The sequence below is a fragment of the Xenopus tropicalis genome, chromosome 6 (assembly GCF_000004195.4).
Source record: "Xenopus tropicalis strain Nigerian chromosome 6, UCB_Xtro_10.0, whole genome shotgun sequence".
Lineage (NCBI taxonomy): Eukaryota > Metazoa > Chordata > Amphibia > Anura > Pipidae > Xenopus > Xenopus tropicalis.
In genome coordinates, this window is record NC_030682.2 from 119298877 (window position 1) to 119322267 (window position 23391).

The following is a 23391-nucleotide window of genomic DNA, read 5'->3' on the forward strand; positions in this document are numbered from 1 at the left end:
GTATTTATATAAACTGTAGTAGTGTTTATAAAGCAAACACGCAACTTTTACCAGTGCAGGGCAATAGTACATAATATATTAATTATTTTTATACACTTTAATTTATTGGTGTTACTGTTCCTTTAACATAGTAAGAGTATATCAAAGCAAAACTGACTGATTTGCTTATACTCAACATTTCCCAAACTGAGCTATATAATATCACTTCCAGAAAACTTGCTACCTGGGAGGTTCATACACCCTCACTTCCAGAGCAATCATTAACTGGAGGCAAGCAGTTAAAACACATTCTGACACAATTTTAGGTTAGATAATTGTTGCAATTAATTTTGTGTCAGTACAATGTTCATGACAGCCATGAAAGTTTTAATAAATGGGGATTTTTTTTTTTTTTTAAATGCTGGGAATTCTTCAGAATCGGTTCAATATTGGCTCAATTTAGACCCTAAATAATTAAGTGCATAATCACCTAAGCACTGGGCCTTTACTTAAACTCACTTGGCTTTGATGACTTGGTAGTGATGGCAAGTTCTTTTGTTTCTTTCATGGAGATTTTCTTTCCAGCTATTTCATTGTAGATAGCAGACAGATACTCTTCAGGAAGATCCTTGCTATCGTTGATACCCCTATTCATTTTGATATACTGTTCTTTCGTCATTTTACTCTTCACCTAAGCAACAGGAAATGCAAATTTAAAATAAAAATAGGAGATGAAACAGAGATATTTGATCACTCAAAGGTAGACTACATGGGAAAAAGTTAGTAACTGGAAATGAGTAAAAAAACATACAAGAGAAAGCCAGACAAAAATACGTTTTGGGAAAAACTGAACAGTAGAAGAGGCAGATGGTTAATAAAATTGCAGTTATGAGAATTTGGGCTACATAGCTGCATCTTTGGAAAAATACTCATGGACTAATAAAAGTGAAGGGGACTCAATTGATGATTTCATATGCCTTCCCCTAAATAAGACGACTCCCTTCATGGGACTGCTACCATCATGATAACTAGTGGTATCTATGAAGATGGTACAAGATGGGAACAAGAGAGAGATGAATAGGCAAATAGGTCCGTTCAGAGGAAAATTAAAAAAAAAAAAAAGAAAGGGGGTGGGGAGACAGAATGCAAAAATACAAAATATTTATGGTACGATTTACCTCATAGATTACCTTACCAAACAGCAGTTACCTAAAACAACTTAAACCAGATTTTTAATTCTAACATTTAAACAAAGGCAAACCTAATGAGAACTTTCATGTGTATGAATAATATTCTGTACAAATAATACCAAAATTCACAGTTTAGATAATAATTAAGATAAAGTCTTCTACCCGAAACCAGTGTATAATAACACTTAATTTAGTAATCACATTATGTTTCGATCTACTCATGAAACAAAGGCAACAAAGGTTCAGTTGAACAAAAATTAACTTGACAGTAGATCTAAATCACTGGAATATTATTGCATATTATTATAGGGCTTAATTTATATCATTATGCAACCTTTTGCAGATGTTAACATTCAGAATATAGAAGACCTGCAAAGAGTAAACTGGCATAAAACCTAAGAAAATTTACCCAAATGAAAATGTACTTTGCTGCCCAATGTCTATATATAGAGCTTAGATTCTACCTATCTGGCCCCCTTTCCCCTCTTAATTTACATTTAGCATGCTCTGCCTGGCACTTCATTGTGTAAGCTTTTGGAGAATGTAGAATGTACAGTCTAGTGCCTACCTGAAAGGAAAATTAAGGGGGAAAATTAAACTTTAATGACACATAACAGCTGTATTTATTTAATTATATAGCAGATTTATGGACTGGCACAAATGCTCTATTATTTGTGTTTTAATGCCCTTTGAATAAAATTAGTGCTAAATACATTTAAATATTTGTGCAACTAGTGATATATTAGTGCTTCAGCTACAGTGTAACAGATATAATACCTGAGGGCTGTGAAGGTCCGTGGTCAACATGATAATTGAATACGCCAAGACATAAGCAGTATCTGCACTAGCAAACAGCGTCTGCCTGGAATAAAAATATTTTCAGAAATCAAAATTCAGAAATATTTTCAGTAACAAAAAAAGTGTTATATAAAACTAGTGCTATATTTGCTATATCCATAGAGAAATACCAGTCCAGAATCTTTTATCAGGAACCTGATTAATTCCAGCACTTAAAATGAAAGTGTATCAACATAATTAATGTATAATATACTTTTGCCCTGCACTGGTAAAAAGTTTTGTGTTTTTTTCAGAAACCCAACTATAGTATGTATAAATAAGCTGCTGTGTAGCAATGGGGGCAGCCATTCAAGCTGTAGAAAAGGCAAAGGTTACATAGCAGATAAAAAATGAGCTGCAGATTCCCTTGAATGACTGTCCCTATGGTTACACAGCGGGTTATTCATATACAGTGGTGTGAAAAACTATCTGCCCCCTTCCTGATTTCTTATTCTTTTGCATGTTTGTCACACTTAAATGTTTCTGCTCATCAAAAACCGTTAACTATTAGTCAAAGATAACATAATTGAACACAAAATGCAGTTTTTAAATGAAGGTTTACGTTATTAAGGGAAAAAAAACCTCCAAATCTACATGGCCCTGTGTGAAAAAGTGATTGCCCCCCTTGTTAAAAAATAACTTAACTGTGGTTTATCACACCTGAGTTCAATTTCTGTAGTCACCCCCAGGCCTGATTACTGCCACACCTGTTTCAATCAAGAAATCACTTAAATAGGAGCTACCTGACACAGAGAAGTAGACCAAAAGCACCTCAAAAGCTAGACATCATGCCAAGATCCAAAGAAATTGAGGAACAAATGAGAACAAAAGTAATTGAGATCTATCAGTCTGGTAAAGGTTATAAAGCCATTTCTAAAGCTTTGGGACTCCAGCGAACCACAGTGAGAGCTATAATCCACAAATGGCAAAAACATGAAACAGTGGTGAACCTTCCCAGGAATGGCCGGCCGACCAAAATTACCCCAAGAGTGCAGAGACAACTCATCCGAGAGGCCACAAAAGACCCCAGGACAACATCTAAAGAACTGCAGGCCTCACTTGCCTCAATTAAGGTCAGTGTTCACGACTCCACCATAAGAAAGAGACTGGGCAAAAACGGCCTGCATGGCAGATTTCCAAGGCGCAAACCACTTTTAAGCAAAAAGAACATTATGGCTCATCTCAATTTTGCTAAAAAAACATCTCAATGATTGCCAAGACTTTTGGGAAAATACCTTGTGGACCGACGAGACAAAAGTTGAACTTTTTTGAAGGTGTGTGTCCCGTTACATCTGGCGTAAAAGTAACACAGCATTTCAGAAAAAGAACATCATACCAACAGTAAAATATGGTGGTGGTAGTGTGATGGTCTGGGGTTGTTTTGCTGCTTCAGGACCTGGAAGGCTTGCTGTGATAGATGGAACCATGAATTCTACTGTCTACCAAAAAATCCTGAAGGAGAATGTCCGGCCATCTGTTCGTCAACTCAAGCTGAAGCGATCTTGGGTGCTGCAGCAGGACAATGACCCAAAACAACACCAGCAAATCCACCTCTGAATGGCTGAAGAAAAACAAAATGAAGACTTTGGAGTGGCCAAGTCAAAGTCCTGACCTGAATCCTATTGAGATGTTGTGGCATGACCTTAAAATGGCGGTTCATGCTAGAAAACCCTCAAATAAAGCTGAATTACAGCAATTCTGCAGAGATGAGTGGGCCAAAATTCCTCCAGAGCGCTGTAAAAGACTCGTTGCAAGTTATCGCAAAGGCTTGATTGCAGTTATTGCTGCTAAGGGTGGCCCAACCAGTTATTAGGTTCAGGGGGCAATTACTTTTTCACACAGGGCCATGTAGGTTTGGATTTTTTTTCTCCCTAAATAATAAAAACCCTCATTTAAAAACTGCATTTTGTGTTTACTTGTGTTATCTTTGACTAATAGTTAAATGTGTTTGATGATCAGAAACATTTAAGTGTGACAAACATGCAAAAGAATAAGAAATCAGGAAGGGGGCAAATTGTTTTTCACACCACTGTAAACTACAGAAGTGTTTCAGAAGAAGAACACACATCTTTTACCAGTGCAGGGCAATAGTACATAATATATGAATTACTTTGATACACTTTCATTTTTTGGTGTTACCAAGTCAGCTTATCTGTCCCAACTTCCTATCCAACAGATATATATGGCTGAAAATGTGAAAATCCCGTGATCCAGTCTGCTTTGGCCCAGAGTGTAGAAGGCCAAATCAGGCAAATATTTGCTTGTTTTTGGCTCAAAAAAACCCAGTCCAATATGAAAATTATAACAGCACCGTCAAACGTAACTAATTATCTGCATCCATAGAATTCACAGCTGTACAGTAGTAAGTCTGAAAGGTTTTGTTAAAATTTCACATTTACCTACCCTTGGTTACATTCAAGATATCGAGCAGCAAACTTTTCCATTAAACGATCAATTTTTTGGGCTTCCCCTGGAAGACGGAAACCTTCCAGAAACATCCGAAGGGCCGATACAAAGTCTTTTCCTTGGAAGTCATGCTGGTCAACATAAGCATACATAACTTCTTTGTTGAACTTGTCATTATCTCCAAGGAACTCCCCAACTTGAGTCTGCAAGGTAACAATCATGTGTAGTTAGAATAAAGCCCTATAAAATAAATTAAAAGAAGGGAGCGCTCCCCTAGTACAGGTATGGGACCCATTATCCAGAATGCTTGGGACCTGGTGTTTTCCAGATAAGGGGTCTTTCCGCAATTCAGATCTCCTACTAGAAAATATATTTAAACAGTATTTACACCCAATAGGATTGTTTTGGCTCTAATAAGGAGTAATTATATCTTAGTTGGGATCAAGTACAAGGTACTATTTTATTATTACAGAGAAAAAGAAAAACATTTTTAAAAATGTGAATTATTTGATTAAAATGGAGTCTATGGGAGATGGCCTTCCCGTAATTCAGAACTTTCTGGATATGGGTTTCCGTATGAGGGGTCCTATACCTGTATAATACTTTTTAAACACTTCTTTAATATAATTAAAATGCACTTATAATGCAGCGATTATTCGATTATCAAATGACAAGCACATGAAGCCCAACGCATATCATCACTAGCTGGGACCTTTACATGGGCAATCATTAATGTCTATTTATTTATTGATCTAAAACATCTTCACCTTTTACCCTCATGAAGTGCCTCCTTAATAAAATTTTTATCAGAATAAAGCCATGCAAGGGATACTAGCTCAGTATTTGCAGGGTATCAGGCTTTCAATGTCAGATCTTTAACTCTTTGAAAAGATATCACAGAAACAAAGGAAGCCAGTAAGTAAACAGTGCAGTAAAGAAGCTGCAGTCAAAACTTTATTGAAACAGGGTCCTTCAATCAAAGCAAAAATGTTTTATATAGTTTAGAAACCCATATATGAATATATATATATATGGAAAGAGTACTGCACATTCAGGGACTTGGTGCAAAAGAAAAAAATATATATTTTTATAAATTTTTGAATTATAAAAAAAAAGTTATGACATCTTATTACTCAGAAATGATTACCCATATAGCAAAATACTTACAGAGTCTAATCTCTCTTCTTGGTGCAAAAACTGAGCAATATCGTCTGGCGATGTTCCAAGCATTCCTTGTTCTTGCAGATACTGAATTCCTCTCTTTGGTTTCTTATTAAAGCTGTGCATTAATAGCATAAAAACAGTTCAGAGCTCATTTATATACACTGTTAATTACACTGTGTAGCTCCATAATAACCTACAGTATGCACTTGTTCACTGGGTATTTTGGAAATGATTGTGCAGGAAAAGTACAGTTGTATGAAACATTCAGATTAGATTCTCACTTACAGATCTATGCCTTGCTCTATGATCTCTTTTTGTTGCTTCAGAACCTCAAACTGCTCTGGGTTGTCTGTTCCTGACATTTGTGTGCTGTAGCTCCCAATGCCTGAGGAAGCCGTAGAATCAAGTGAATTCAAGCTTCCATATCTATTGATGGTCTCTGGGTGTTTGGTGTCATGGGTATCTTGCTCAGAAGGCTTCTCTTGCCCTATCACAGAAAAATTTGCATCTTTTAAACAAAAAATCACAGTGTTTTTCATCTTGTCAAAGTGTTCTGACGCATAACAAACAGCAGCAGCAGTGATATATCTATTTAAACAAATGTAAACAATGTCTGGTAAAATGGAGCACACTGGTATCATGCGGTCCTATGGAGAAATTTAAAATAATGAGACTTAAGTACCTAAACCAGCCATGTAACTTACACATCACACTTTATTTTTGCAATTACTTATTATCTGGCAATGAAACTGCAATAAAGATAAATCCTATAACATCCAGGAAATTAATCACCAGCCAGTCATGTAGTAATATGATTCTGATTAAAACCAAGTTAATCAAAAGATCTCTGCAGAGACTTCACTCCTGCTAAGCAAATTCAGCACATTTTAATACACAGAAACTGTAATTACTAAGTAAAAAGGGAGAAAACACAAGCTAATTAGTGTTTTTCCAGCCAAGACCTGCTGTTACTACTCCTCTTTTAGAAGGAAAATTTGTTGTTATTACTGATAAACTAAAAAATTATTTACTTCATAACGGGAAACTTAGCATCTTACAGCAATCACGAAGGTCTTAGATTAACATTTTAAAATGTAATATGATGTTTTACCATTGCACCTGTAAATACAGATTTGCTAGCTATGGGACATGCAATCATATGCTCATCTGATTTTGACTTTATTACAAAAGTATTGCAGTCCACTGTATAAACATCATTATGTTCATAATGTCAGATTTATGAAGCAATTTGCGCACAATGGTGTGTTTTTCTGACTTGGCACAAGTCATTTGCGGCTATTGAGACAAGCCACTAAGGGAACCCTACAATTACCAGCAGGCCCTGGCTGCCAGTAATACCAAATATCACTTGTATCAATGAGTGCACTCACATTATCAGAGCAGGCTGAAGGGACACATTTGCATTCCCCGCAAACTGCATAGTCTCTGACAGATCAGTGACTCAGTGATCAATAGTAACACAAAAATGAAGCAATGAAGTCAACTAATCTTAAAGGCTCCTCATTATATATCCCTGGCATTGTATTTTGCCTGTGAATATGCCTTACCTAGAGTTGTCTGAGAGTTGGGATTGACATAGAGATCTTTACTCCATTCCACCATACATTTCAAAATGGAAACCAGGCATTCTAAGCCTTTCTTCCGTAAGCTTAACTCCTTAAAAAAATAAAGAAATAAATACTAATAGATAAAAACAAATAAAGTCATGTCACATTTATAATGATGATGCAGTATGAAAATTCATCAGCCATGTTGAAATGAAAAGGTTGTAATATTCAGAGGCATAATGGAGAGACAGACTGCAATCTGATTCAATCCCAAGAAGCCTCCTACCACAACAGCCACATAAAGAGTAATGATTGCCAGTTTGGTAGACATCTCTTATGGTCAGTTTTAAGAGAAAGACATGTAATTCTGATTTTCACTGTACTAATGGCAGCTGCAAATACAGAAAACACTCAAATGACAGATAGATTGTTACTGTTGGAAAAAAAAGTTACAGAAAATGAGAAAACGATAAATAAATAATATGTACCTGAACATTTGACATGCCAAGTTCTTGGCTTCCTCGTCCCTGGGCAATCTTGGAGAGGTCATTAACCAACCTTTCAAAGATGTTGGCTGCATTCAAATCACAGTCATAATTGACATAAATATCAACCACACTTTGTGCATCTGCAGAGATAAAATGTAACAAACACATTAATCGTGATGCACTTTATTATGCATGTGTTTATCAGAAGGACACAGTGGAGAGGCATTAAACCCAGAGACTGGAACCCAAGGGCCTGCATTATTCCTATTTCCATACCTGCACAAATCCTTGTCAGTGTCTGAATCACCATCCACTTGTGATCAAATGAGCTAGTAGATGTTTCCAGTATGTAAAGGAAGATTTCCTTAAAGAAAACCTGCATGAAACAAAGGTAAAAAAAAAAAAAAAAAAAAATCAGTTTAAAGATGTTAAGGCAATAGAAGCCAGAAATTCAACAGCATTAAATGTTCAGCTTTTCCAGATTACAACATAGTTGCTTATGGTTATCCGTCACACAGAGTCCTACACATACATGTAAATGTGGCTAAACATTCAGCCATTAAAGGAACAGTAACACAAAAAAATTAAAGAGTTTTAAAATAAATGAAATATAATGTACGGTTGCCCTGCACTGGTAAAAGTTGTGTGTTTGCTACAGTAACACTACTATAATTAATATAAATAAGCTGCTGTGTAGCCCCGGGGGCAGCCATTCAAGCTAGAAAAAAAGGAGAAAAGGCACAGGTTACATAGCAGATAACAGATAAGTTCTGTAGAATACAATAGTGTTTTATCTGTTATCTGCTATGTGCCTGTGCCTTTTCTCCTTTGAATGGCTGCCCCCATGGCTACACAGCTGCATTCTTTATATAAACTATTGTAGTGTTTCTGAGGCAAACACACCAGTTGTACCAGTGCAGGGCAGCAGTGCATTATATTGGAATTTCTTTTATACACTTGAATTTTTTTGAATCTTACCATGTGGAAATGCTGTGGTCTGAGTCTGACTCTCCAACTAAAATGCCACACATTAAGCTCAACAAATCTGTTTTTCTTTTTACTAGACAGCCATCATAAGCAGCATTCACTGACTTCAGAAAATCACTTTCCTCCCCAATTTTCAGTCAAAAATATTTTTTATTCTAAAAGCAATATTCCATTAAAGTTCAAAAACCCAACAACTGGCAAAGATAAAACTACAATATTCCCTGAACAAAATAAATAATAAATACTATTTTAAAGAGCTGTGAAATAGGTTGGTGTTATCAAAACACAGGATAAAATAATAATTGACAAAAAAAACAGTGTACCATACCTCAATCTGCATTTTCAGATGTAACTTGAAATTTGATAACAGTGTCAAAAAAATAGACAGAGACAGCTCAAAGACCTCTGGAACAGACGAGACTCCATTTTTAGACAGAGCAACACAGAGATACTGCTTGATTGCATTGATAAACATTTCATTAGTCTTAAAAACAGGCCCTGCGTTCTGCAGAATGGAGAGTAGCAGCTGGAGTGAAAGTACCTTGGAGCGCAATTCATGAGATCTAGAATGAAACATAAGGTAACGTCACTGGTTTTTAAATATTATTTTTATGACTTTTTTACAAAACAGTGTATAAATTGCGTAGAAATGTCCATGGTAATGGTTATTAAATAGAATATATGGTTATGCTGTGAACTTTTCAGTATGAGAATATAAAATCACATGCACTGAACCAATTTAGCGAAAAGGGATATCTTAGCATACAGGTGATATTAAGATTTGGTGGCTTGAGATGCCTAAATTTCAGGAGTTATAGCATACTACATACAAGTAAAATGTTTTAACTTATTTGCATTGACCGACATAACCTTTTTTTTACAATCCCAGCCAGTTCAATCACATCAATGAGCCCTTCAGATAAAGGAAAACAGAACTTATCTTGTGTCTTATTTATACAAACACTAAGGGCTCTTGCACACGGGGAGATTAGTCTCCCGCAACAAATGTCCCTATTTGCGGGCGACTAATCTCCCCGAAATGCCATCCCACCGGCGAAAATGTAAATTGCCGGTGGGATGGCATACGCGGCGGCACGATTTCAGTGAAATGGCGGAAGTTTCCTCTCAAGGCAACTTCCGCGATTTCTGCGTATGCCATCCCACCGGTGATTTACATTTACATGGGATGGCAATTCGGGGAGATTAGTCGCCCGCGAACAGGGAGATTTGTCGCGGGCGACTAATCTCCCCGTGTGCCAGAGCCCTAACATGGAATCCTAAATAAAAAGAACCCCTGTCTTGCTTAAATCTTAAACAAACAGAGAAATCTTCTAGGGTTGGTTACTCAGGTATGGTAATGGTTTCTGCAGAATAAATATAGTGTTCTAGGTGGCACTAATGTGGTGAAACTATTGGCAGCAAAATGCCATAATGACTTTGCTTATCCTTTAAGTTGTCATGACTCATAAAAGCACAAAAGGCATATATAACATTTCGTGTGTCTAACAGTATATTGGAGAACCAGAATATATTGTTGTAAACTAACTACCCAGTGCAGTTTTCCACAAACTGAAGCACTGGTTCAGGGTCATTATAATCACATTATAATCAACATTTGGCTCACCCAACTGATTATACCTTTGCTTCTTTTTTAAGCACCCTCTGCAAATGCCTAATATCTACTTGACCATTTCTTGACCAATAAGGAGTGCCACATCCTTAGATAGGCTCCTAATACTTACTTTGGGTCTGGTGGCCCATCAGACAGTGGCTTCATAGACAATTTACATAGTGACCTGAAGACTAGAAAGGCATCTTTTTGTAAGATATGGGAGAACTTAGCACCAGGAGTAGGTGCCGAAGTGTTTCCAGATTCCTAAAACAAAATAAAAAAGACATGAAGAATATTTTCCTTACTAAGTATTAAAATACTGCTGTATTTGTTGGATTTTAAAAGCACATGAATGAAAAATTTTGTGAATCCATATAAAATATTCTGAAAAATTTTAATCAAGAAAAACTCTCTTGTTGAGTTATCCAGAGCATTTGTATTGAGTTCAGCTGTATAGTTAGGATAAGGCCAAATTAGAATCCTGGAAAAAGTGCTAGGATTGAGCCCAATACCAAACTGAATCCTGGGTTTGTGCATCCCTAAAATAAATATTGCAGAGAAACTGTTAATGCATGAATAACTCCAGATATAAAACAATAATTGCCTTTCTTGCCTGAGTGTCGTTAGAGGAAACAGACAATCTATCATCGGGTAAGGATGGGGTGTAGGCCATAGATATGGGAGTTCCAGGTATACCATTGGCATGTATACTATCCCCATCACTGGGATCTTCTGATATCCTTGCTGTACATTCGGCCCTGACAGTCTCTTCCTCTAAATGAAAATAACAAAACAGTTATGTTACAGAAGAGTGCTGTTGATGGGTAAATAATAGATGAGGTTAAAAAAATCACAAATTCATCTAGTCTAACCTTTCTGTAAAAGTGAAACCTGTCTAACTGCAAGCTGATCCAGAGGAAGACCAAAAATAATGATCTGAAGCCTCTTCAATTTGCCTTATCAGAGGAGGAAAAAAATCCTCTCCATTTATCTAACAATTAAGAAAAAACTGTTCTAGCTATCAAAGAGAGATTCATTTCACAGATTACAAGTGCTGGAACAGTCTGAAGTGTTTTGCCTGCCACAGTCTTTTCCTCACACAAAAGGGTTTATGGAATAGCATTACAGCAAACATGAATATGTGAAAAATCTATTTTAAGGACCAGAGCACATGCAGCTTTTAAAGTGAAATGGCAATAAAACCAGTAGTAATCAAAGAGCTTCCTGTTCAGACATATGGGTCATAGGCCACCAGCTATTCATGTTACCAGCACTCTAACACGAGCCGGCTCATTTCTGGCAGACAGTAGAGTGTACCAGGCAGCATACAGTGCTTCCCCCGGAAAGATATCTAGTCCATGTCACAGCATTTTGAGTTCTGTCACAATTAAATTCTGTGTGTCCTTTGCCATGAAAAGTAAGAAGTGGAAATTAAATCTACAAAACACACACTGTTACTATGGATACAGTAGTACTAAAATGGTCAGACTGAAGAAGCATAACCTGAGATAACCTGCAGGCATTAATGGTTAAATGACTGAAAGATGGACACCAGATACTAAGGAAGAGACAAAGAATGTTATAAGGTAATTAAGAAAAAAAACTGAGTTTAGCACATGAACATTGTTTCTGCTATTGTAATATTTATCTTCTACCCTATTATAATTACTGTGATTTTGATACTTTTCTGTACAGCTTGACTTAGAGTATGTATACTCTCTCTCCTGTATATTGCTGTATGTCCCATGGCTTATATGGGAACAACCATGTCTGTGACCTCTCCCAATGATTGATAGCCATTAAAGGAGAAGGAAAGCTACTCAGGCATTTTATTGTCAACAGCTTAGCCACAATAGTGCAGCTCTAGAAGCACTCTCTGTTTGTTTAAGATAGCAGCTGCCATTTTATCTTGGTCTGATGTCACTTCCCTGCCTGTACACTGCTGCCTGAAAAACCTCTCAGCTCAGATTATATTAGGGATGGGAGGGATTGGGAAGAGCAAGGAGGGGGAGAGAGGAGCAAACTGAGAAGACTTTTGCATGCCCTGAAGGATTTTGCTGAGAGAACAAAGTCTGACACGGATGATCATGCGAATAGAAATGTGGTGTTTCTTTTCACAAAGGGGCCAGAGCAGCAGTTCTTTAAAAGTGTTTATGGCTGTATTTACATAGACCTTTCTGATAAAGCTTACTTAGTTTTTACCTTCCTTCTCCTTTAATCAATAACGAAAATTGCCTTATTCTCACTTCCAGTCTAGTGGCAGTTATTTTCCTTTAACAATTTACTATGCAGAACCACCAGCTGTGAACTGAGCAGCAAAAAAAGTCAGAAAGCTTTAGGCTAATGCCACACGAGGCGTAGGGCTGAAATTTTCGGCAAGCGGATAAACGCTTGCCGAAAATTCAGCCCTATGCCTCCTACTTGTGCCTGCACCCGAATGAATGGGATACGCTCGGGTGCAGGCACATGGCACGACTTTGCATTCTCTCGCGTTTTCATGCGTATATCGGCTACATGTGCCTGCACCAGAGTGTATCCCATTCATTCGGGTGCAGGCACGCGGCGTAGGGCTGATTTTTCGGCAAGTGTTTTTCCGCTTGCCGAAAAAATCAGCCCTACGCCGCGTGTGGCATCAGCCTTAAAGAGCAAGAAAATGCAATTATATACCTATTATGTTAGGAGAGCACTGACCCTGACTCCAGTCACCAGTCAGCCTAGCCAGTTTTGTAAGCCCAATATTATGCTGCGTAAAAATTCCTGCTAGCCTGCTAGTGCACTCTCATCTCTGCCACCAAAACAGTCTGGTTAAATAGAATTCTCTGCTGTCCTTGACCACACCAAAATACATTCCAGGTTCTTATGGCCGAAGCCTGTGCATATACACCTCCTGGCTTACAAAAAGGTGCTAATACACACGCACTGGACATAAGAATCTATAATGTGCATGCACATATTTCAGGACAAGTGGCCATCGGTGTGCTGCGATAATGGTGGAGCGGTTAGGTACCAGAACACTAGCCCAGCCAGCAGTGATTCAAACAACGGAGGGCAACAACAGAGCAATTAAGGTAAAAAAAAGAGCAAAAGTTATCATTAGAAGCATTATAGTGGTAATGGGGAAGATGCCAGTTCAGAAACTGGATGTAAGACTTTGTGTCATCTGCAATTTCTGCAATGTAAGCTACACTCATTTTCTACTTTACTTCCTGCATATGGTTCGTTTCTGTGCCAACAAACTAGCACAATAATTACTGCCATTAGGCTGTACACTAATATAACTGGTCCAATGGAAATGAACCTGCACCTTTTTGCATAAATGACTAATGCTTTAACTACTTACAAACCTTGGCCTGCAAAATAAAATGTACGTACATTTAGCAGCAACTCATTGCTGCAATAATTCTTATGTGGATGTAGGCTTTAAAAATCCTTATAAAACAGTATATTTCCTAGTACCATCATCAATTCTCTCATTATACTCCCTAACAAATACTAGACCAAATTTTTGTTCTCTGTAAGATTTTTATTTCAAAGCACTGAAACTGAAATTAGTTTTTGTTTTATATTTCTTATTACATCGGGGAAAAAAATCTTCAAAAATCTGCATCTTTTGTAGGATATATAGCATTACATCTTTTTGGGTACACATGTACAGTACCAGCTTTACCCACTGTTTAGGGTGATTTTCTCCATTCTTTAAGGCAGGCATGCCTTAAAGAAAAGGTTAGTATAAGTTAGTATAAGATATAAGAAAAAACATCATCAGCATCATATGTGACATTTTGCTTTTAAAATGCAGTGTTTATTAAAGAAGTATTTCACCTCCCACTACAGAGTTCAGCATTTCTTGAATAATGCTTTGGATTACTTCCTGTGTAGATTCTTCACAGTCAATACTGGTTTCATCCCCAATTTCCAAATCAGCTTTGGAATGATCTTAAAAGAGGAGAAGAAAATGTATCTTGTAAGGAGATTGTGCTTATTCTGTTTATTTGATTTCATTAGTAATTAGGCATTAGAAAAGCTTGTGCACATTAAATATGTATGTATTTCTTTTGATTGCACCACAAATGTACACAGTGCTTTACAAGGCATAAACAGAAAAAGGGGTATAGCTATTATACGTTATACAGTAAAAAAAATAAATAAATCTATGTGCTAGGTGTTTCAAAACACAGTTGAGAAGTGGTCCATACCGCAAAGAACTTACAATCTATTAGGAAAAGGAAAGAAACAAAAACAAAAAAGGGCTGGGTGGTGTATAAGTGTATAAATAAAGGGTTGCTGCAGAGGATGACTAGCGAAGTACATGTTCTAGAAGGTGATTTTTTAGGAACTTAGAGAGAAGTGTTATCGTGGGGGCTTTCCAGAAGAAGAATATTCCAGAGGCGGGGTACAATGAGCAAAAAAGTTGCAACTCAGCAGTATCGAACTGTATGTCCAGTAGATTGTCCTGAGCTGAGTGCAGGGCCCGGATGTTATCTTAGGTGTAACTAAAAACTCTCTCATCAAACTATGGTGAAAAACAGTATTTTTTTTTTGCATTCTAGTGCATAACTTACTGGGCATCACTTATTTAAAACAGCAGAAGGCCAGACTTTCAGTGTAAATGCTCCTGCTGAAGTGAAGACCAGTACAACATTCTGCACTAATAATAAATGGTGTATGCTTTCATACCCATACACTGCATAACACTGCATGGGTGCAAATATTTTGCACAACAGGAACAATCTACAAATGGAGACCTGTACTTGTTCACCTATAGTTTTGTTCCCCTTATACCTCTGTCTGCTTGTGCCCATTTATAGATTACACATGTGAGCTAGAGGCCTAGTGGTTGTTATTACTAATATTATATAAGGCCTACATGTGTTTTAATCTTCCATTTATTTTTAATAATTTAGCAGTAGCTGGCTAGAATCATAGTTAAAAATCTTTTTGGTGCTATTTTGGTAACAATATTCATGACAGTAAGCAAGTAAGTAGATATTTCTTATCATTAATATGCAGTAGACTGAACAATGCTGCCAATTGGCTGCTATAGAACACTGTATTGCACAATAACCTATACATAATATTTAATTAAATCTACTATTTATATTAAGCTACTGAGCTTTTGAAACAGAGTAACGTAATTTATCATCTGTTCATCTGAGCAGACAAATTGATTATTTTTATAAAGAAGCAGCAAATTGGTTTCTTTGAAGCAAACATCTACTATCTTCTCTGGCCTGCATAAGTCTTTTATCTTTTGTCAAACAAACCCCAGTCTTTGGTCTATTATGTTCAATAGAGCTTTTAAATACACATATTCATGACTTAGGAGAGAGTCCAACACATGAAAGCATGGGTATTTTTGAATAAATATATTAATATTTTCGTTTGGTTTGATATTTTTGATAGGGCATTTCATTTTTGCTGCTACCTTTTCTTAAAATAATATCAAAATATGTACATAGTTGATTGATGATCAGCAGCTCTGAGTAGTTTGGAAAACTCAGGGGCTCATTTATCAACACCGGGCAAATTTACACATGGGCAGTAACCCATAGCACCCAATCAGTGATCAGCTTTATCCAGCCAGCTGCAGGTAGAACAATTAATACAACAATTTGATTGGATTTGCCCAGTTTTGATAAATGGCCCTGTATGTTGACATTATTTGCAGAAGGGCACAAAACAGTTTACACCTCTGAGACAGACAAGCCAACCTGCTCTTAAAATATTTCTTGGAACAGCAGCAACTGAACATCTGCTTACTTTCTGCACACTGATTGGTTTCAGGAAGCTCGTTTTCTGCACTTGGAGCATCATATCCATTTTCTGGCTCAGCTTCTTCCTGCAGGCTATTTTCCATGTAGTTTAAGTGTTGGTCAATAGCCCCTTCATGTTCTCTAGTTAACTGGTCAGTTTGCTCTAGATGGTGCCTCATGGGTGGCAATTCCAGCTCATGGTGGCTTACTGGTGAGTGCTGCAAATGGTGTTGCTGTTTATGCCGCTCCTTTTCCATGTGTTTGGCTTCCTGAAGCTGAAGTGGTCAAACATAATCACATAGTTTAAAAAAGTACAATATATAAAAGCATAGCTTTAATTAGAAGCACAGAAAAAAGCATTAAGGGCAGATTATATGGAAGAAGAAAACCCTGTCAGTAGAATGTCTTTAAACTTGTCAACACTCAGTCAACACTGACAACTTCTTTTACCACATATTAATCATCCGTGGATTATATAAAGATGGAAAGTAGAATATTGGTTTTGTCCTTGACAGGCAAAGTATTCATTGTTGATTAACCTGAATGTCTAACGTAACCTAACCCAATGTATATAGTTACAGTTCTGAAAACTGTTTAAAACACTGCATGATATTGCAATTATGTTGGATAAACAAGACAAGCACCGGCAAGTATGGCATATGTGAATAAGCTACAAGAAAAATGTCTGCTGAGGGTGAACGACTGGGATATACATCCAGCCTGGTAGAGTTACAGTTAGCCCTGATGCCTTGCAGTGCAGGGGTCCTAGGTACGATTTCACCCAGGTCACTATCTGCAAGGCGTTTGGGGCCTCATTTTTTACTGCCCCTGCCACAATTGATGGAGCACTAAGGCACGCAGAAGCCTACATGCTTCCCCAAGCTGAGGAGAAGCACATCTGGCTGCGCTTATCAAAAAACATTTTTTTTGCAGTTTTTTGCACTTTGCTCCCTGCCTTCCAACTCACATATTATCCCTTGTATGTTCTTCCAATGTTTGTGTGGGTTTATTTCAGGTACTTCAGTTTATTCCCAAACCTCAAATACATACAGGCAGCTGGACTGGTTGGTTACTGATAAAACGAACAGTGTACGTGGGGGTGTTTTTGTGAATGTGGTAGGGACCTTAGACTGCAGGTTCCACTGCGGTAGAGACTTGTGTGAATGGTTAATATTCTCTTTAAAGTTCTGCAGAATATGTTCAACTTATTTATGTAAAAAAAAAAAAAAAATAATGGGTTTTGCTAAAACTCATAGACACTGCTAAGTTAAAAGTTTGTCTGTCTGAGGTTTCCCATTTGGTGGAAGTAAATAAAGAGTCAATACTTTCAGATGATGTTTCAATCCCTTTCTAACATAAGGTTATATGACTATATACTCAACATAATCAAATATGCAAGCCTAAGATTACAGGATAATTCTAGGATTGCAGTTAATAAATTTAGCACTAGTATGGAAAAAATGAATCACTGTCACTTAAAAATATGCATCTGTATTTATTGCAGACGGTTCATGTGTGCCATACTATCAGTGATGCCCATTACCTATAATGGCAAGCAATTTGTACTATTTCAGCATGTAGTTCACTGTGACATGAGAAAAGTCAAAGACAAAGCAACATTAGTGTAACATTATAATAGGTGCAACATTAAAACACTATTGGTGTTATGTTAAAAAAAAAAAAAAAGGGCACAAAGTCTGCCCAGATTCAATACCCCATAGCTGGTTAATCTACAGAAAGCAATTACTGGTAACCTGTTTGAAAGTAAACACTGTATTGGTGGCTATGGGTTACTGCACATGGCCAAACTAGGGGGTAGATTTATCAAAAATCATGTTTATTTGTTTGTTTTTGGTCAGCCTGCAACTGTTTATACCTTGAAAGTTTTTCTTTTTAAAAAAAAAAGCTAGTGCTCAAGAAAAAAAATGTGAAAAATGATTGCATTGTGTCACTGTTTTTTTTTTTTGTTTGTGTTTTTTTTTTTGTGCTTACACTCAATAAATCCAATAAAACACTCAACACTCAATATTTGTCTTCTATTACATATGCAGATATGTTAGTCTGCCTTTGTGGACCAACACCTGGTGTGGGATCATATTTACTCCTAAAACATTTACAGATATATGGAAACATTGACTTTGATCATTCTGCTGCAGTTAAAGGAATGTCTATTAGAATTCACCCCCAACTCTCATCATAACTGGCTTTCAGGCTGATTGGTTGACCATACTTTTTAGTTTGCCCTAAGGAACCAATGACCACAGTTTGAGAACTTTGAGCCTAAACAATGTACATCTAGTTGTCTGTGAGCAAGGCTAAGGGCGAAGACACACAGAGCTACTTAGTAGCAGCTACTTGTCACGGCTACTAAATGCCAGAAAATACCCTGCCACAGACAATACTGAGAATTGCCTCTGCTAAAACACATGTTGAGACAATTATCAGTAAATGATCAGCATTGTCTTTTTTTTTTTTTTGCAGCCGTGAAAAGTAGCTGCTACTAGTAGCTCAGCGTGTCTTCGCCCTGAAGCAGCAGTAACACAAGCATCTGAAAAAGGGCTTGAGTTCTCAAAACTGATAATTCAATGCTCTAATTTGACCTTTTAGACTAAGCCCAATGGAACCTGCTTTCATAGAACAATAACTTTATGAAGTTACTTAGAATTAAAAGCATCCAATATGCCATAAATTACCAATATTATAAACAAAAGACATGTCATGGTGGATATATTTTGCAGAAAAAGATACTTACGGCTTGGTTTTCCATTCGTGCAAATATTACGTTGAGCATTTGTGTTAAGGTGGCCTTGGCTGTAGTCTGATTGACAAGGTTTTTGCTGGCTAGATAGATGTTGTAGCATGTTCTTACAGCTTGCAGCACTGTGCCTTCGTGTATTTCAATGTGTTGCGATGTAACAGCGGTGAGTAGTGCCTGCAATATCATAGTGCTCATTTTCAATGGTTTTCACAATGCCACATAAACATGATCTAATAAATACATTTTATGTAGTGCCATGTTTTATTCTTCAATTGTCTGGCTATAAACACACTGCCGTGTAACAGTTATGGCTACAACCACTCATCTCATGTGATGAAACATGAAACATGAGGGCATGAAGAGGATTAAGAAAATAACACAAAGTTTGCGTAAATTTTGCTCTTTCCATTTTTAATTATACCTGCAAAATAATTACACATCACTAGGAAGAATAAAATGTACTTGTTACTTTCCCATTCCCGTCTTTCACAGCAAATCTCACATTTACAGTAGATGTGAAATCTTTCATTGGTTTTAAACTGCTAACTGCTCAAAATGTAAGACACCTTGAGAGAGAAGTATTGCTCAGCTATTTTGTATTAAAACATTTACAGGTATGGGAACCCTTCTCCAGAAACCCATTATCCAGAAAGTTCTGAATTACGGAATGGGCTTCTCCCATGGACTCTGTTATAAGCCAATAATTTTGATTGTTAAAAAATGATTTCCTTTTTCTCTGTAGTAATAAAATAGTACCTTGTACTTGATCCCAACTAAGATATAATTACTCCTTATTGGAGGCAAAACAATCCTATTGGGGTTTATTCAATATTTAAATGATTTTTAGCAGACTTAAGTTATGGAGATCCAAATTACGGAAAGATCCCTTATCCAGAAAACCCCAGGTCTCGAGCATTCTGGGTAACAGGTCCCATACCTGTATTAGCTAGGACCTCATACTTTTATTAGATATATTTGTCAGTTAACAAGCCTCTCATAACATTACTAATGAATACCTGACATGTTTTTTTACTATAAGCTGTCAGAGTAACAATTCATAGGCTTGCACTATACAACAAGAAGGCCCAGTCAGCTACTGTAACCTTCATGAAGAAAAACTGTTCCCACATTTGGAGAAAATCAAATTTTTGTGACCTCTGTGTCTCTGCTCCAAAATATCCACCATCATGGGATACTTGCAGCTGTGTTACTGGGTAATCCCCAAAACTACAGCCAACAAGTTCCATCTTGGCACTCACACTACAAACAAGTATTTATACTAATCTTAGTGGTGTACAAATGCTTTACAGATGGATGAGATGGGCAGGTTCTACATGTTCTGCTTCCCTGAACTATTTTTCAGCATCATGGGTCAGTCTGGCTCATGCCTAGCACCCATTGAGGAGATATTCAGAATTTTTCCCCTCTGTGTGTCAGAAGCTGATTTCTTGAAATTTTTTAACAACATTTTTACTCTGAGCAATCCAAAAGTGCACATAAAAAACTCTTGTTTGCAAAGAGGCTCAACCTCCAAGCAGTATGAACAGCAGCACTAAACATGATAAAAAGTCAAAACAGTAAACTTTATCTGTCAAATACCTTAATTATTTGTAACTGAACATCTTCATCTGTTTGGGGTCCTTGAAAACAGCCACATATGGTTTCGATTATTCTGTCGATCAATTTTTTCCCAGGAGTTGTGCTGTCTGGCGCATTTCCAGTCAAGTGTCCATAAGCTATAAGCTTCTGTAATGGGTTTTAGCAAACCAGCAAGATCATTAAAAATAAAACAAAGTCAACCTAAGCAAATTATAATAATTAAAATACATTTATGATTAAGACTTTACCATCAGTCTCCACCTCAGTGGAGCTTACCATCTAAGGTCCCTATCACACACATATGTCAGGGTCACTTTAATCAGGAGCCAGTTAACATTCCTGTATATAGCTGGAGTGTGGAAGGAAACCACACTCCAGTTGGGGGAAACAATATATTTTTTTCTTAAAAACAAACCCTACAGTGCTAGGCTGCCTGCACCAGGAGGGAGTTCCAGGCTGTGGCAGCCATGCTGCAGCACCAACATGTGCATAAGGAGTGCCACAACTTGCTCAGTATGTGCATGTGTGTCTGATGTAGGCAGGTGAGTCAGGCTCATAATGCGTATGCACGCTAAATCACTGGCACAATAAGTCAAATTGCAAGCAGTTTAAACCTTGCGTGTTTATTTCAAACGTGACATTTTGGGGACATTCCCCTTCATCACACTGCTGGGTTATCAGTATTTAAAGCTACACTTAATGACATCATAGCAAATTTGCATATTTGGAAACCACCCCAATTAGACAGTTTCTTTAAGGGCTCTGGCACACGGGGAGATTAGTCGCCCGTGACAAATCTCCCTGTTCGCGGGCGACTAATCTCAGAGCATACGCGGCACCGCGATTTCGGAAGTTTCCTCTCAAGGCAACTTCCGCGATTTCATTGAAATCGTGATGCTGCGTATGCCATCCCACCGGCGATTTACAATTTCGCCGGTGGGATGGCAATTCGGGGAGATTAGTCGCCCGCGAACAGGGAGATTTGTCGCGGGCGACTAATCTCCCCGTGTGCCAGAGCCCTAAGTGTAGTTTCTAGTTATGCAAATTGTCTATGATGTCATTAAGTGTACCTTTAAATACCGATACAGCACAGTGGTGTCTATGTCCTGATGAAGGGGCACGTCCCTGAAACGTCACATTTGAAATAAACATGCAAGGTTAAACCTACATGGCCTGTTGTGCCACTGATTTTCTGTGAAGTTCTGCCTCTTAGGGGGTGCCGTTCCCCCACACTGTGCACCAGGTTGATCACCCTGTGAGAGGCCAGGGTGTGCTGGTGATTTATCCTTACATATGCACACTAAATAACATGGCCGGCCCTCACCGGGAGCTCCTTTCCAGTGCAGGCAGCCTAGCACAGGTAGGAGCTCTTTCTTTTTAAAAAAAAAAAAAGCTGATGTTTCTCCCAACTGGAGTACGAGCTTACAGTACACTAATTAAATGACATGGAAACCCCTACACTTAACTTACACTCACCTGTACAACTCACTTTCACTTTTTAATGCGTAATTTCTGCAGGCCGAGAATCAGCTCCAACGCCGGCTTTAGCCTTCTTCCTTGTCCGCACCTGGAACCACTGTGTCGGCCCAGCACATGAAGGAGATTTTGGTACAGAAACATGCGAGTATCAATTTCCGCTCTGAAATCCCCCACATGGATGCACCCGGTCCATCGCAATAGCTCCAGGTGCAGGCATAGAAGAAATTGATGCCACAGTAGGAGTGGATTGTCTTCCTGTGTTTATCCGCAGGCTGGGAATCCGCCACGTAACTGGAAAACCGCTAAGCTGTTTTATAGTAACAAATATTTCTCAAAAGTTTTGATAAATTTTAAAGATATAACAAACCTGCAGGCAGTCCAAAGATGTACTGACAATTCGCGGACATTTGGACTGGCACGCTAACTCGAAGGGTAAAAAGTACTTGTCAGCTTCTATAAAAGTGGCCTTTGATTTCACAGGTGGAAGGGTACTAGATCCAGATTTTGATTCATCTTGAGGTGAACTATAATTGAAAAAGGAAACAAATGAGAGATTTTATTGAATTCATATAACAGTTGACAATATAAACCTGAGTTTTTAAGCACTGCAGTCCTGTAAGGATGAACTGCGGCAATAAAAAGATCTCAATCCCTTCTGCATCCATTTCCCATAAATAGGAAACCGCTTCCTTGGAGCACACACCATTTCGTTTAGGTGGATAATGCACTGGAACTCACACACCAGTGTCCATGAGTGATTCCTGCTTAAATAAACTTGCATATGGCACAGGGCATCCGTTTCCCACAATGTCCAGCACCTTTATATAAAATTTCTCTTAGCAGTAACACTAAGTACAAGCTAGTCCTTATCTTTTCTGTTATGTAATAGTAGATATTTCTCAACAGGCTGCAGACTCCGTGCCAATTGCAAACTGTTCAAAATATGAAGAAAGGTTCTCTTTTTGTTCTCTCCTACCCTCTTTAGAGTTAAATGCAAGTGACTGTCTGATCTTAAAATGTACCCCGGCCTAAATGGTGCTTTTAAGATTTTTTTTAGGCTATAGCTTTTATCCCTTTATTTGAGATAGAACAGCTTTTCTAAATCAAGTGCTAGATTGTAACTTTACTTGGCTGTAAACACAAATTGCCAAACTCAATTGATCAACTGCGTGGCTCCATGGAGTACCCCATGCATAGGGAGATGGCTGGCCATTTTGGCCAAAAATGACTACATTGGCGTTTCCAACTGCCTGTTTTTTTGGTCAAGTTGTCACAGTTATTCTTCTGTACAGATAAATAAATATGAGACATACCTTTGTTTTTCTGTTTCACATTTTATTTCCTCTGAGGATAAAAACAAAAGAAAAAAAATTAATAGACATTCAGTTGTTTCATTGAACCCATCACACCCACTGATAATTAGTATTATTTCATTCAATATTCAGTCAGACAAAATCTAGATAAGACATATCTATTTGGCTTGCAAATAATCCTTAGTAGTTAAGTATCAGCTGGCAAAAACAGTATCCCAAATTTAAATCAGTAAATAATAAGTATAGTTTATTATGGAA

At 37.6% G+C, this 23391-nt stretch overlaps 1 protein-coding gene across 2 annotated transcripts in view; it reads right to left on the reverse strand.

Moving 5' to 3' along the window:
• The window catches only part of arfgef1 (ADP ribosylation factor guanine nucleotide exchange factor 1), an 83195-nt gene that overhangs the window by 21667 nt on the left and 38137 nt on the right, over positions 1–23391 (reverse strand). Inside the window, exons 2-18 of one of the 2 annotated variants that reach the window (XM_012965257.3) lie at positions 23134–23164; positions 22188–22344; positions 20342–20488; positions 18737–18916; positions 15992–16259; positions 14054–14167; positions 10836–11005; positions 10362–10495; positions 8948–9182; positions 7909–8008; positions 7633–7772; positions 7145–7253; positions 5862–6063; positions 5580–5691; positions 4410–4615; positions 1947–2031; positions 499–670 (exon numbers count right to left, since the gene is read on the reverse strand). In XM_012965257.3, the coding sequence (XP_012820711.2) occupies positions 499–670; positions 1947–2031; positions 4410–4615; positions 5580–5691; positions 5862–6063; positions 7145–7253; positions 7633–7772; positions 7909–8008; positions 8948–9182; positions 10362–10495; positions 10836–11005; positions 14054–14167; positions 15992–16259; positions 18737–18916; positions 20342–20488; positions 22188–22344; positions 23134–23164 (2562 nt within the window). The remainder of the gene's footprint in view (positions 1–498; positions 671–1946; positions 2032–4409; positions 4616–5579; positions 5692–5861; positions 6064–7144; positions 7254–7632; positions 7773–7908; positions 8009–8947; positions 9183–10361; positions 10496–10835; positions 11006–14053; positions 14168–15991; positions 16260–18736; positions 18917–20341; positions 20489–22187; positions 22345–23133; positions 23165–23391) is intronic. The other variant, XM_012965258.3, reaches the window with a different exon arrangement.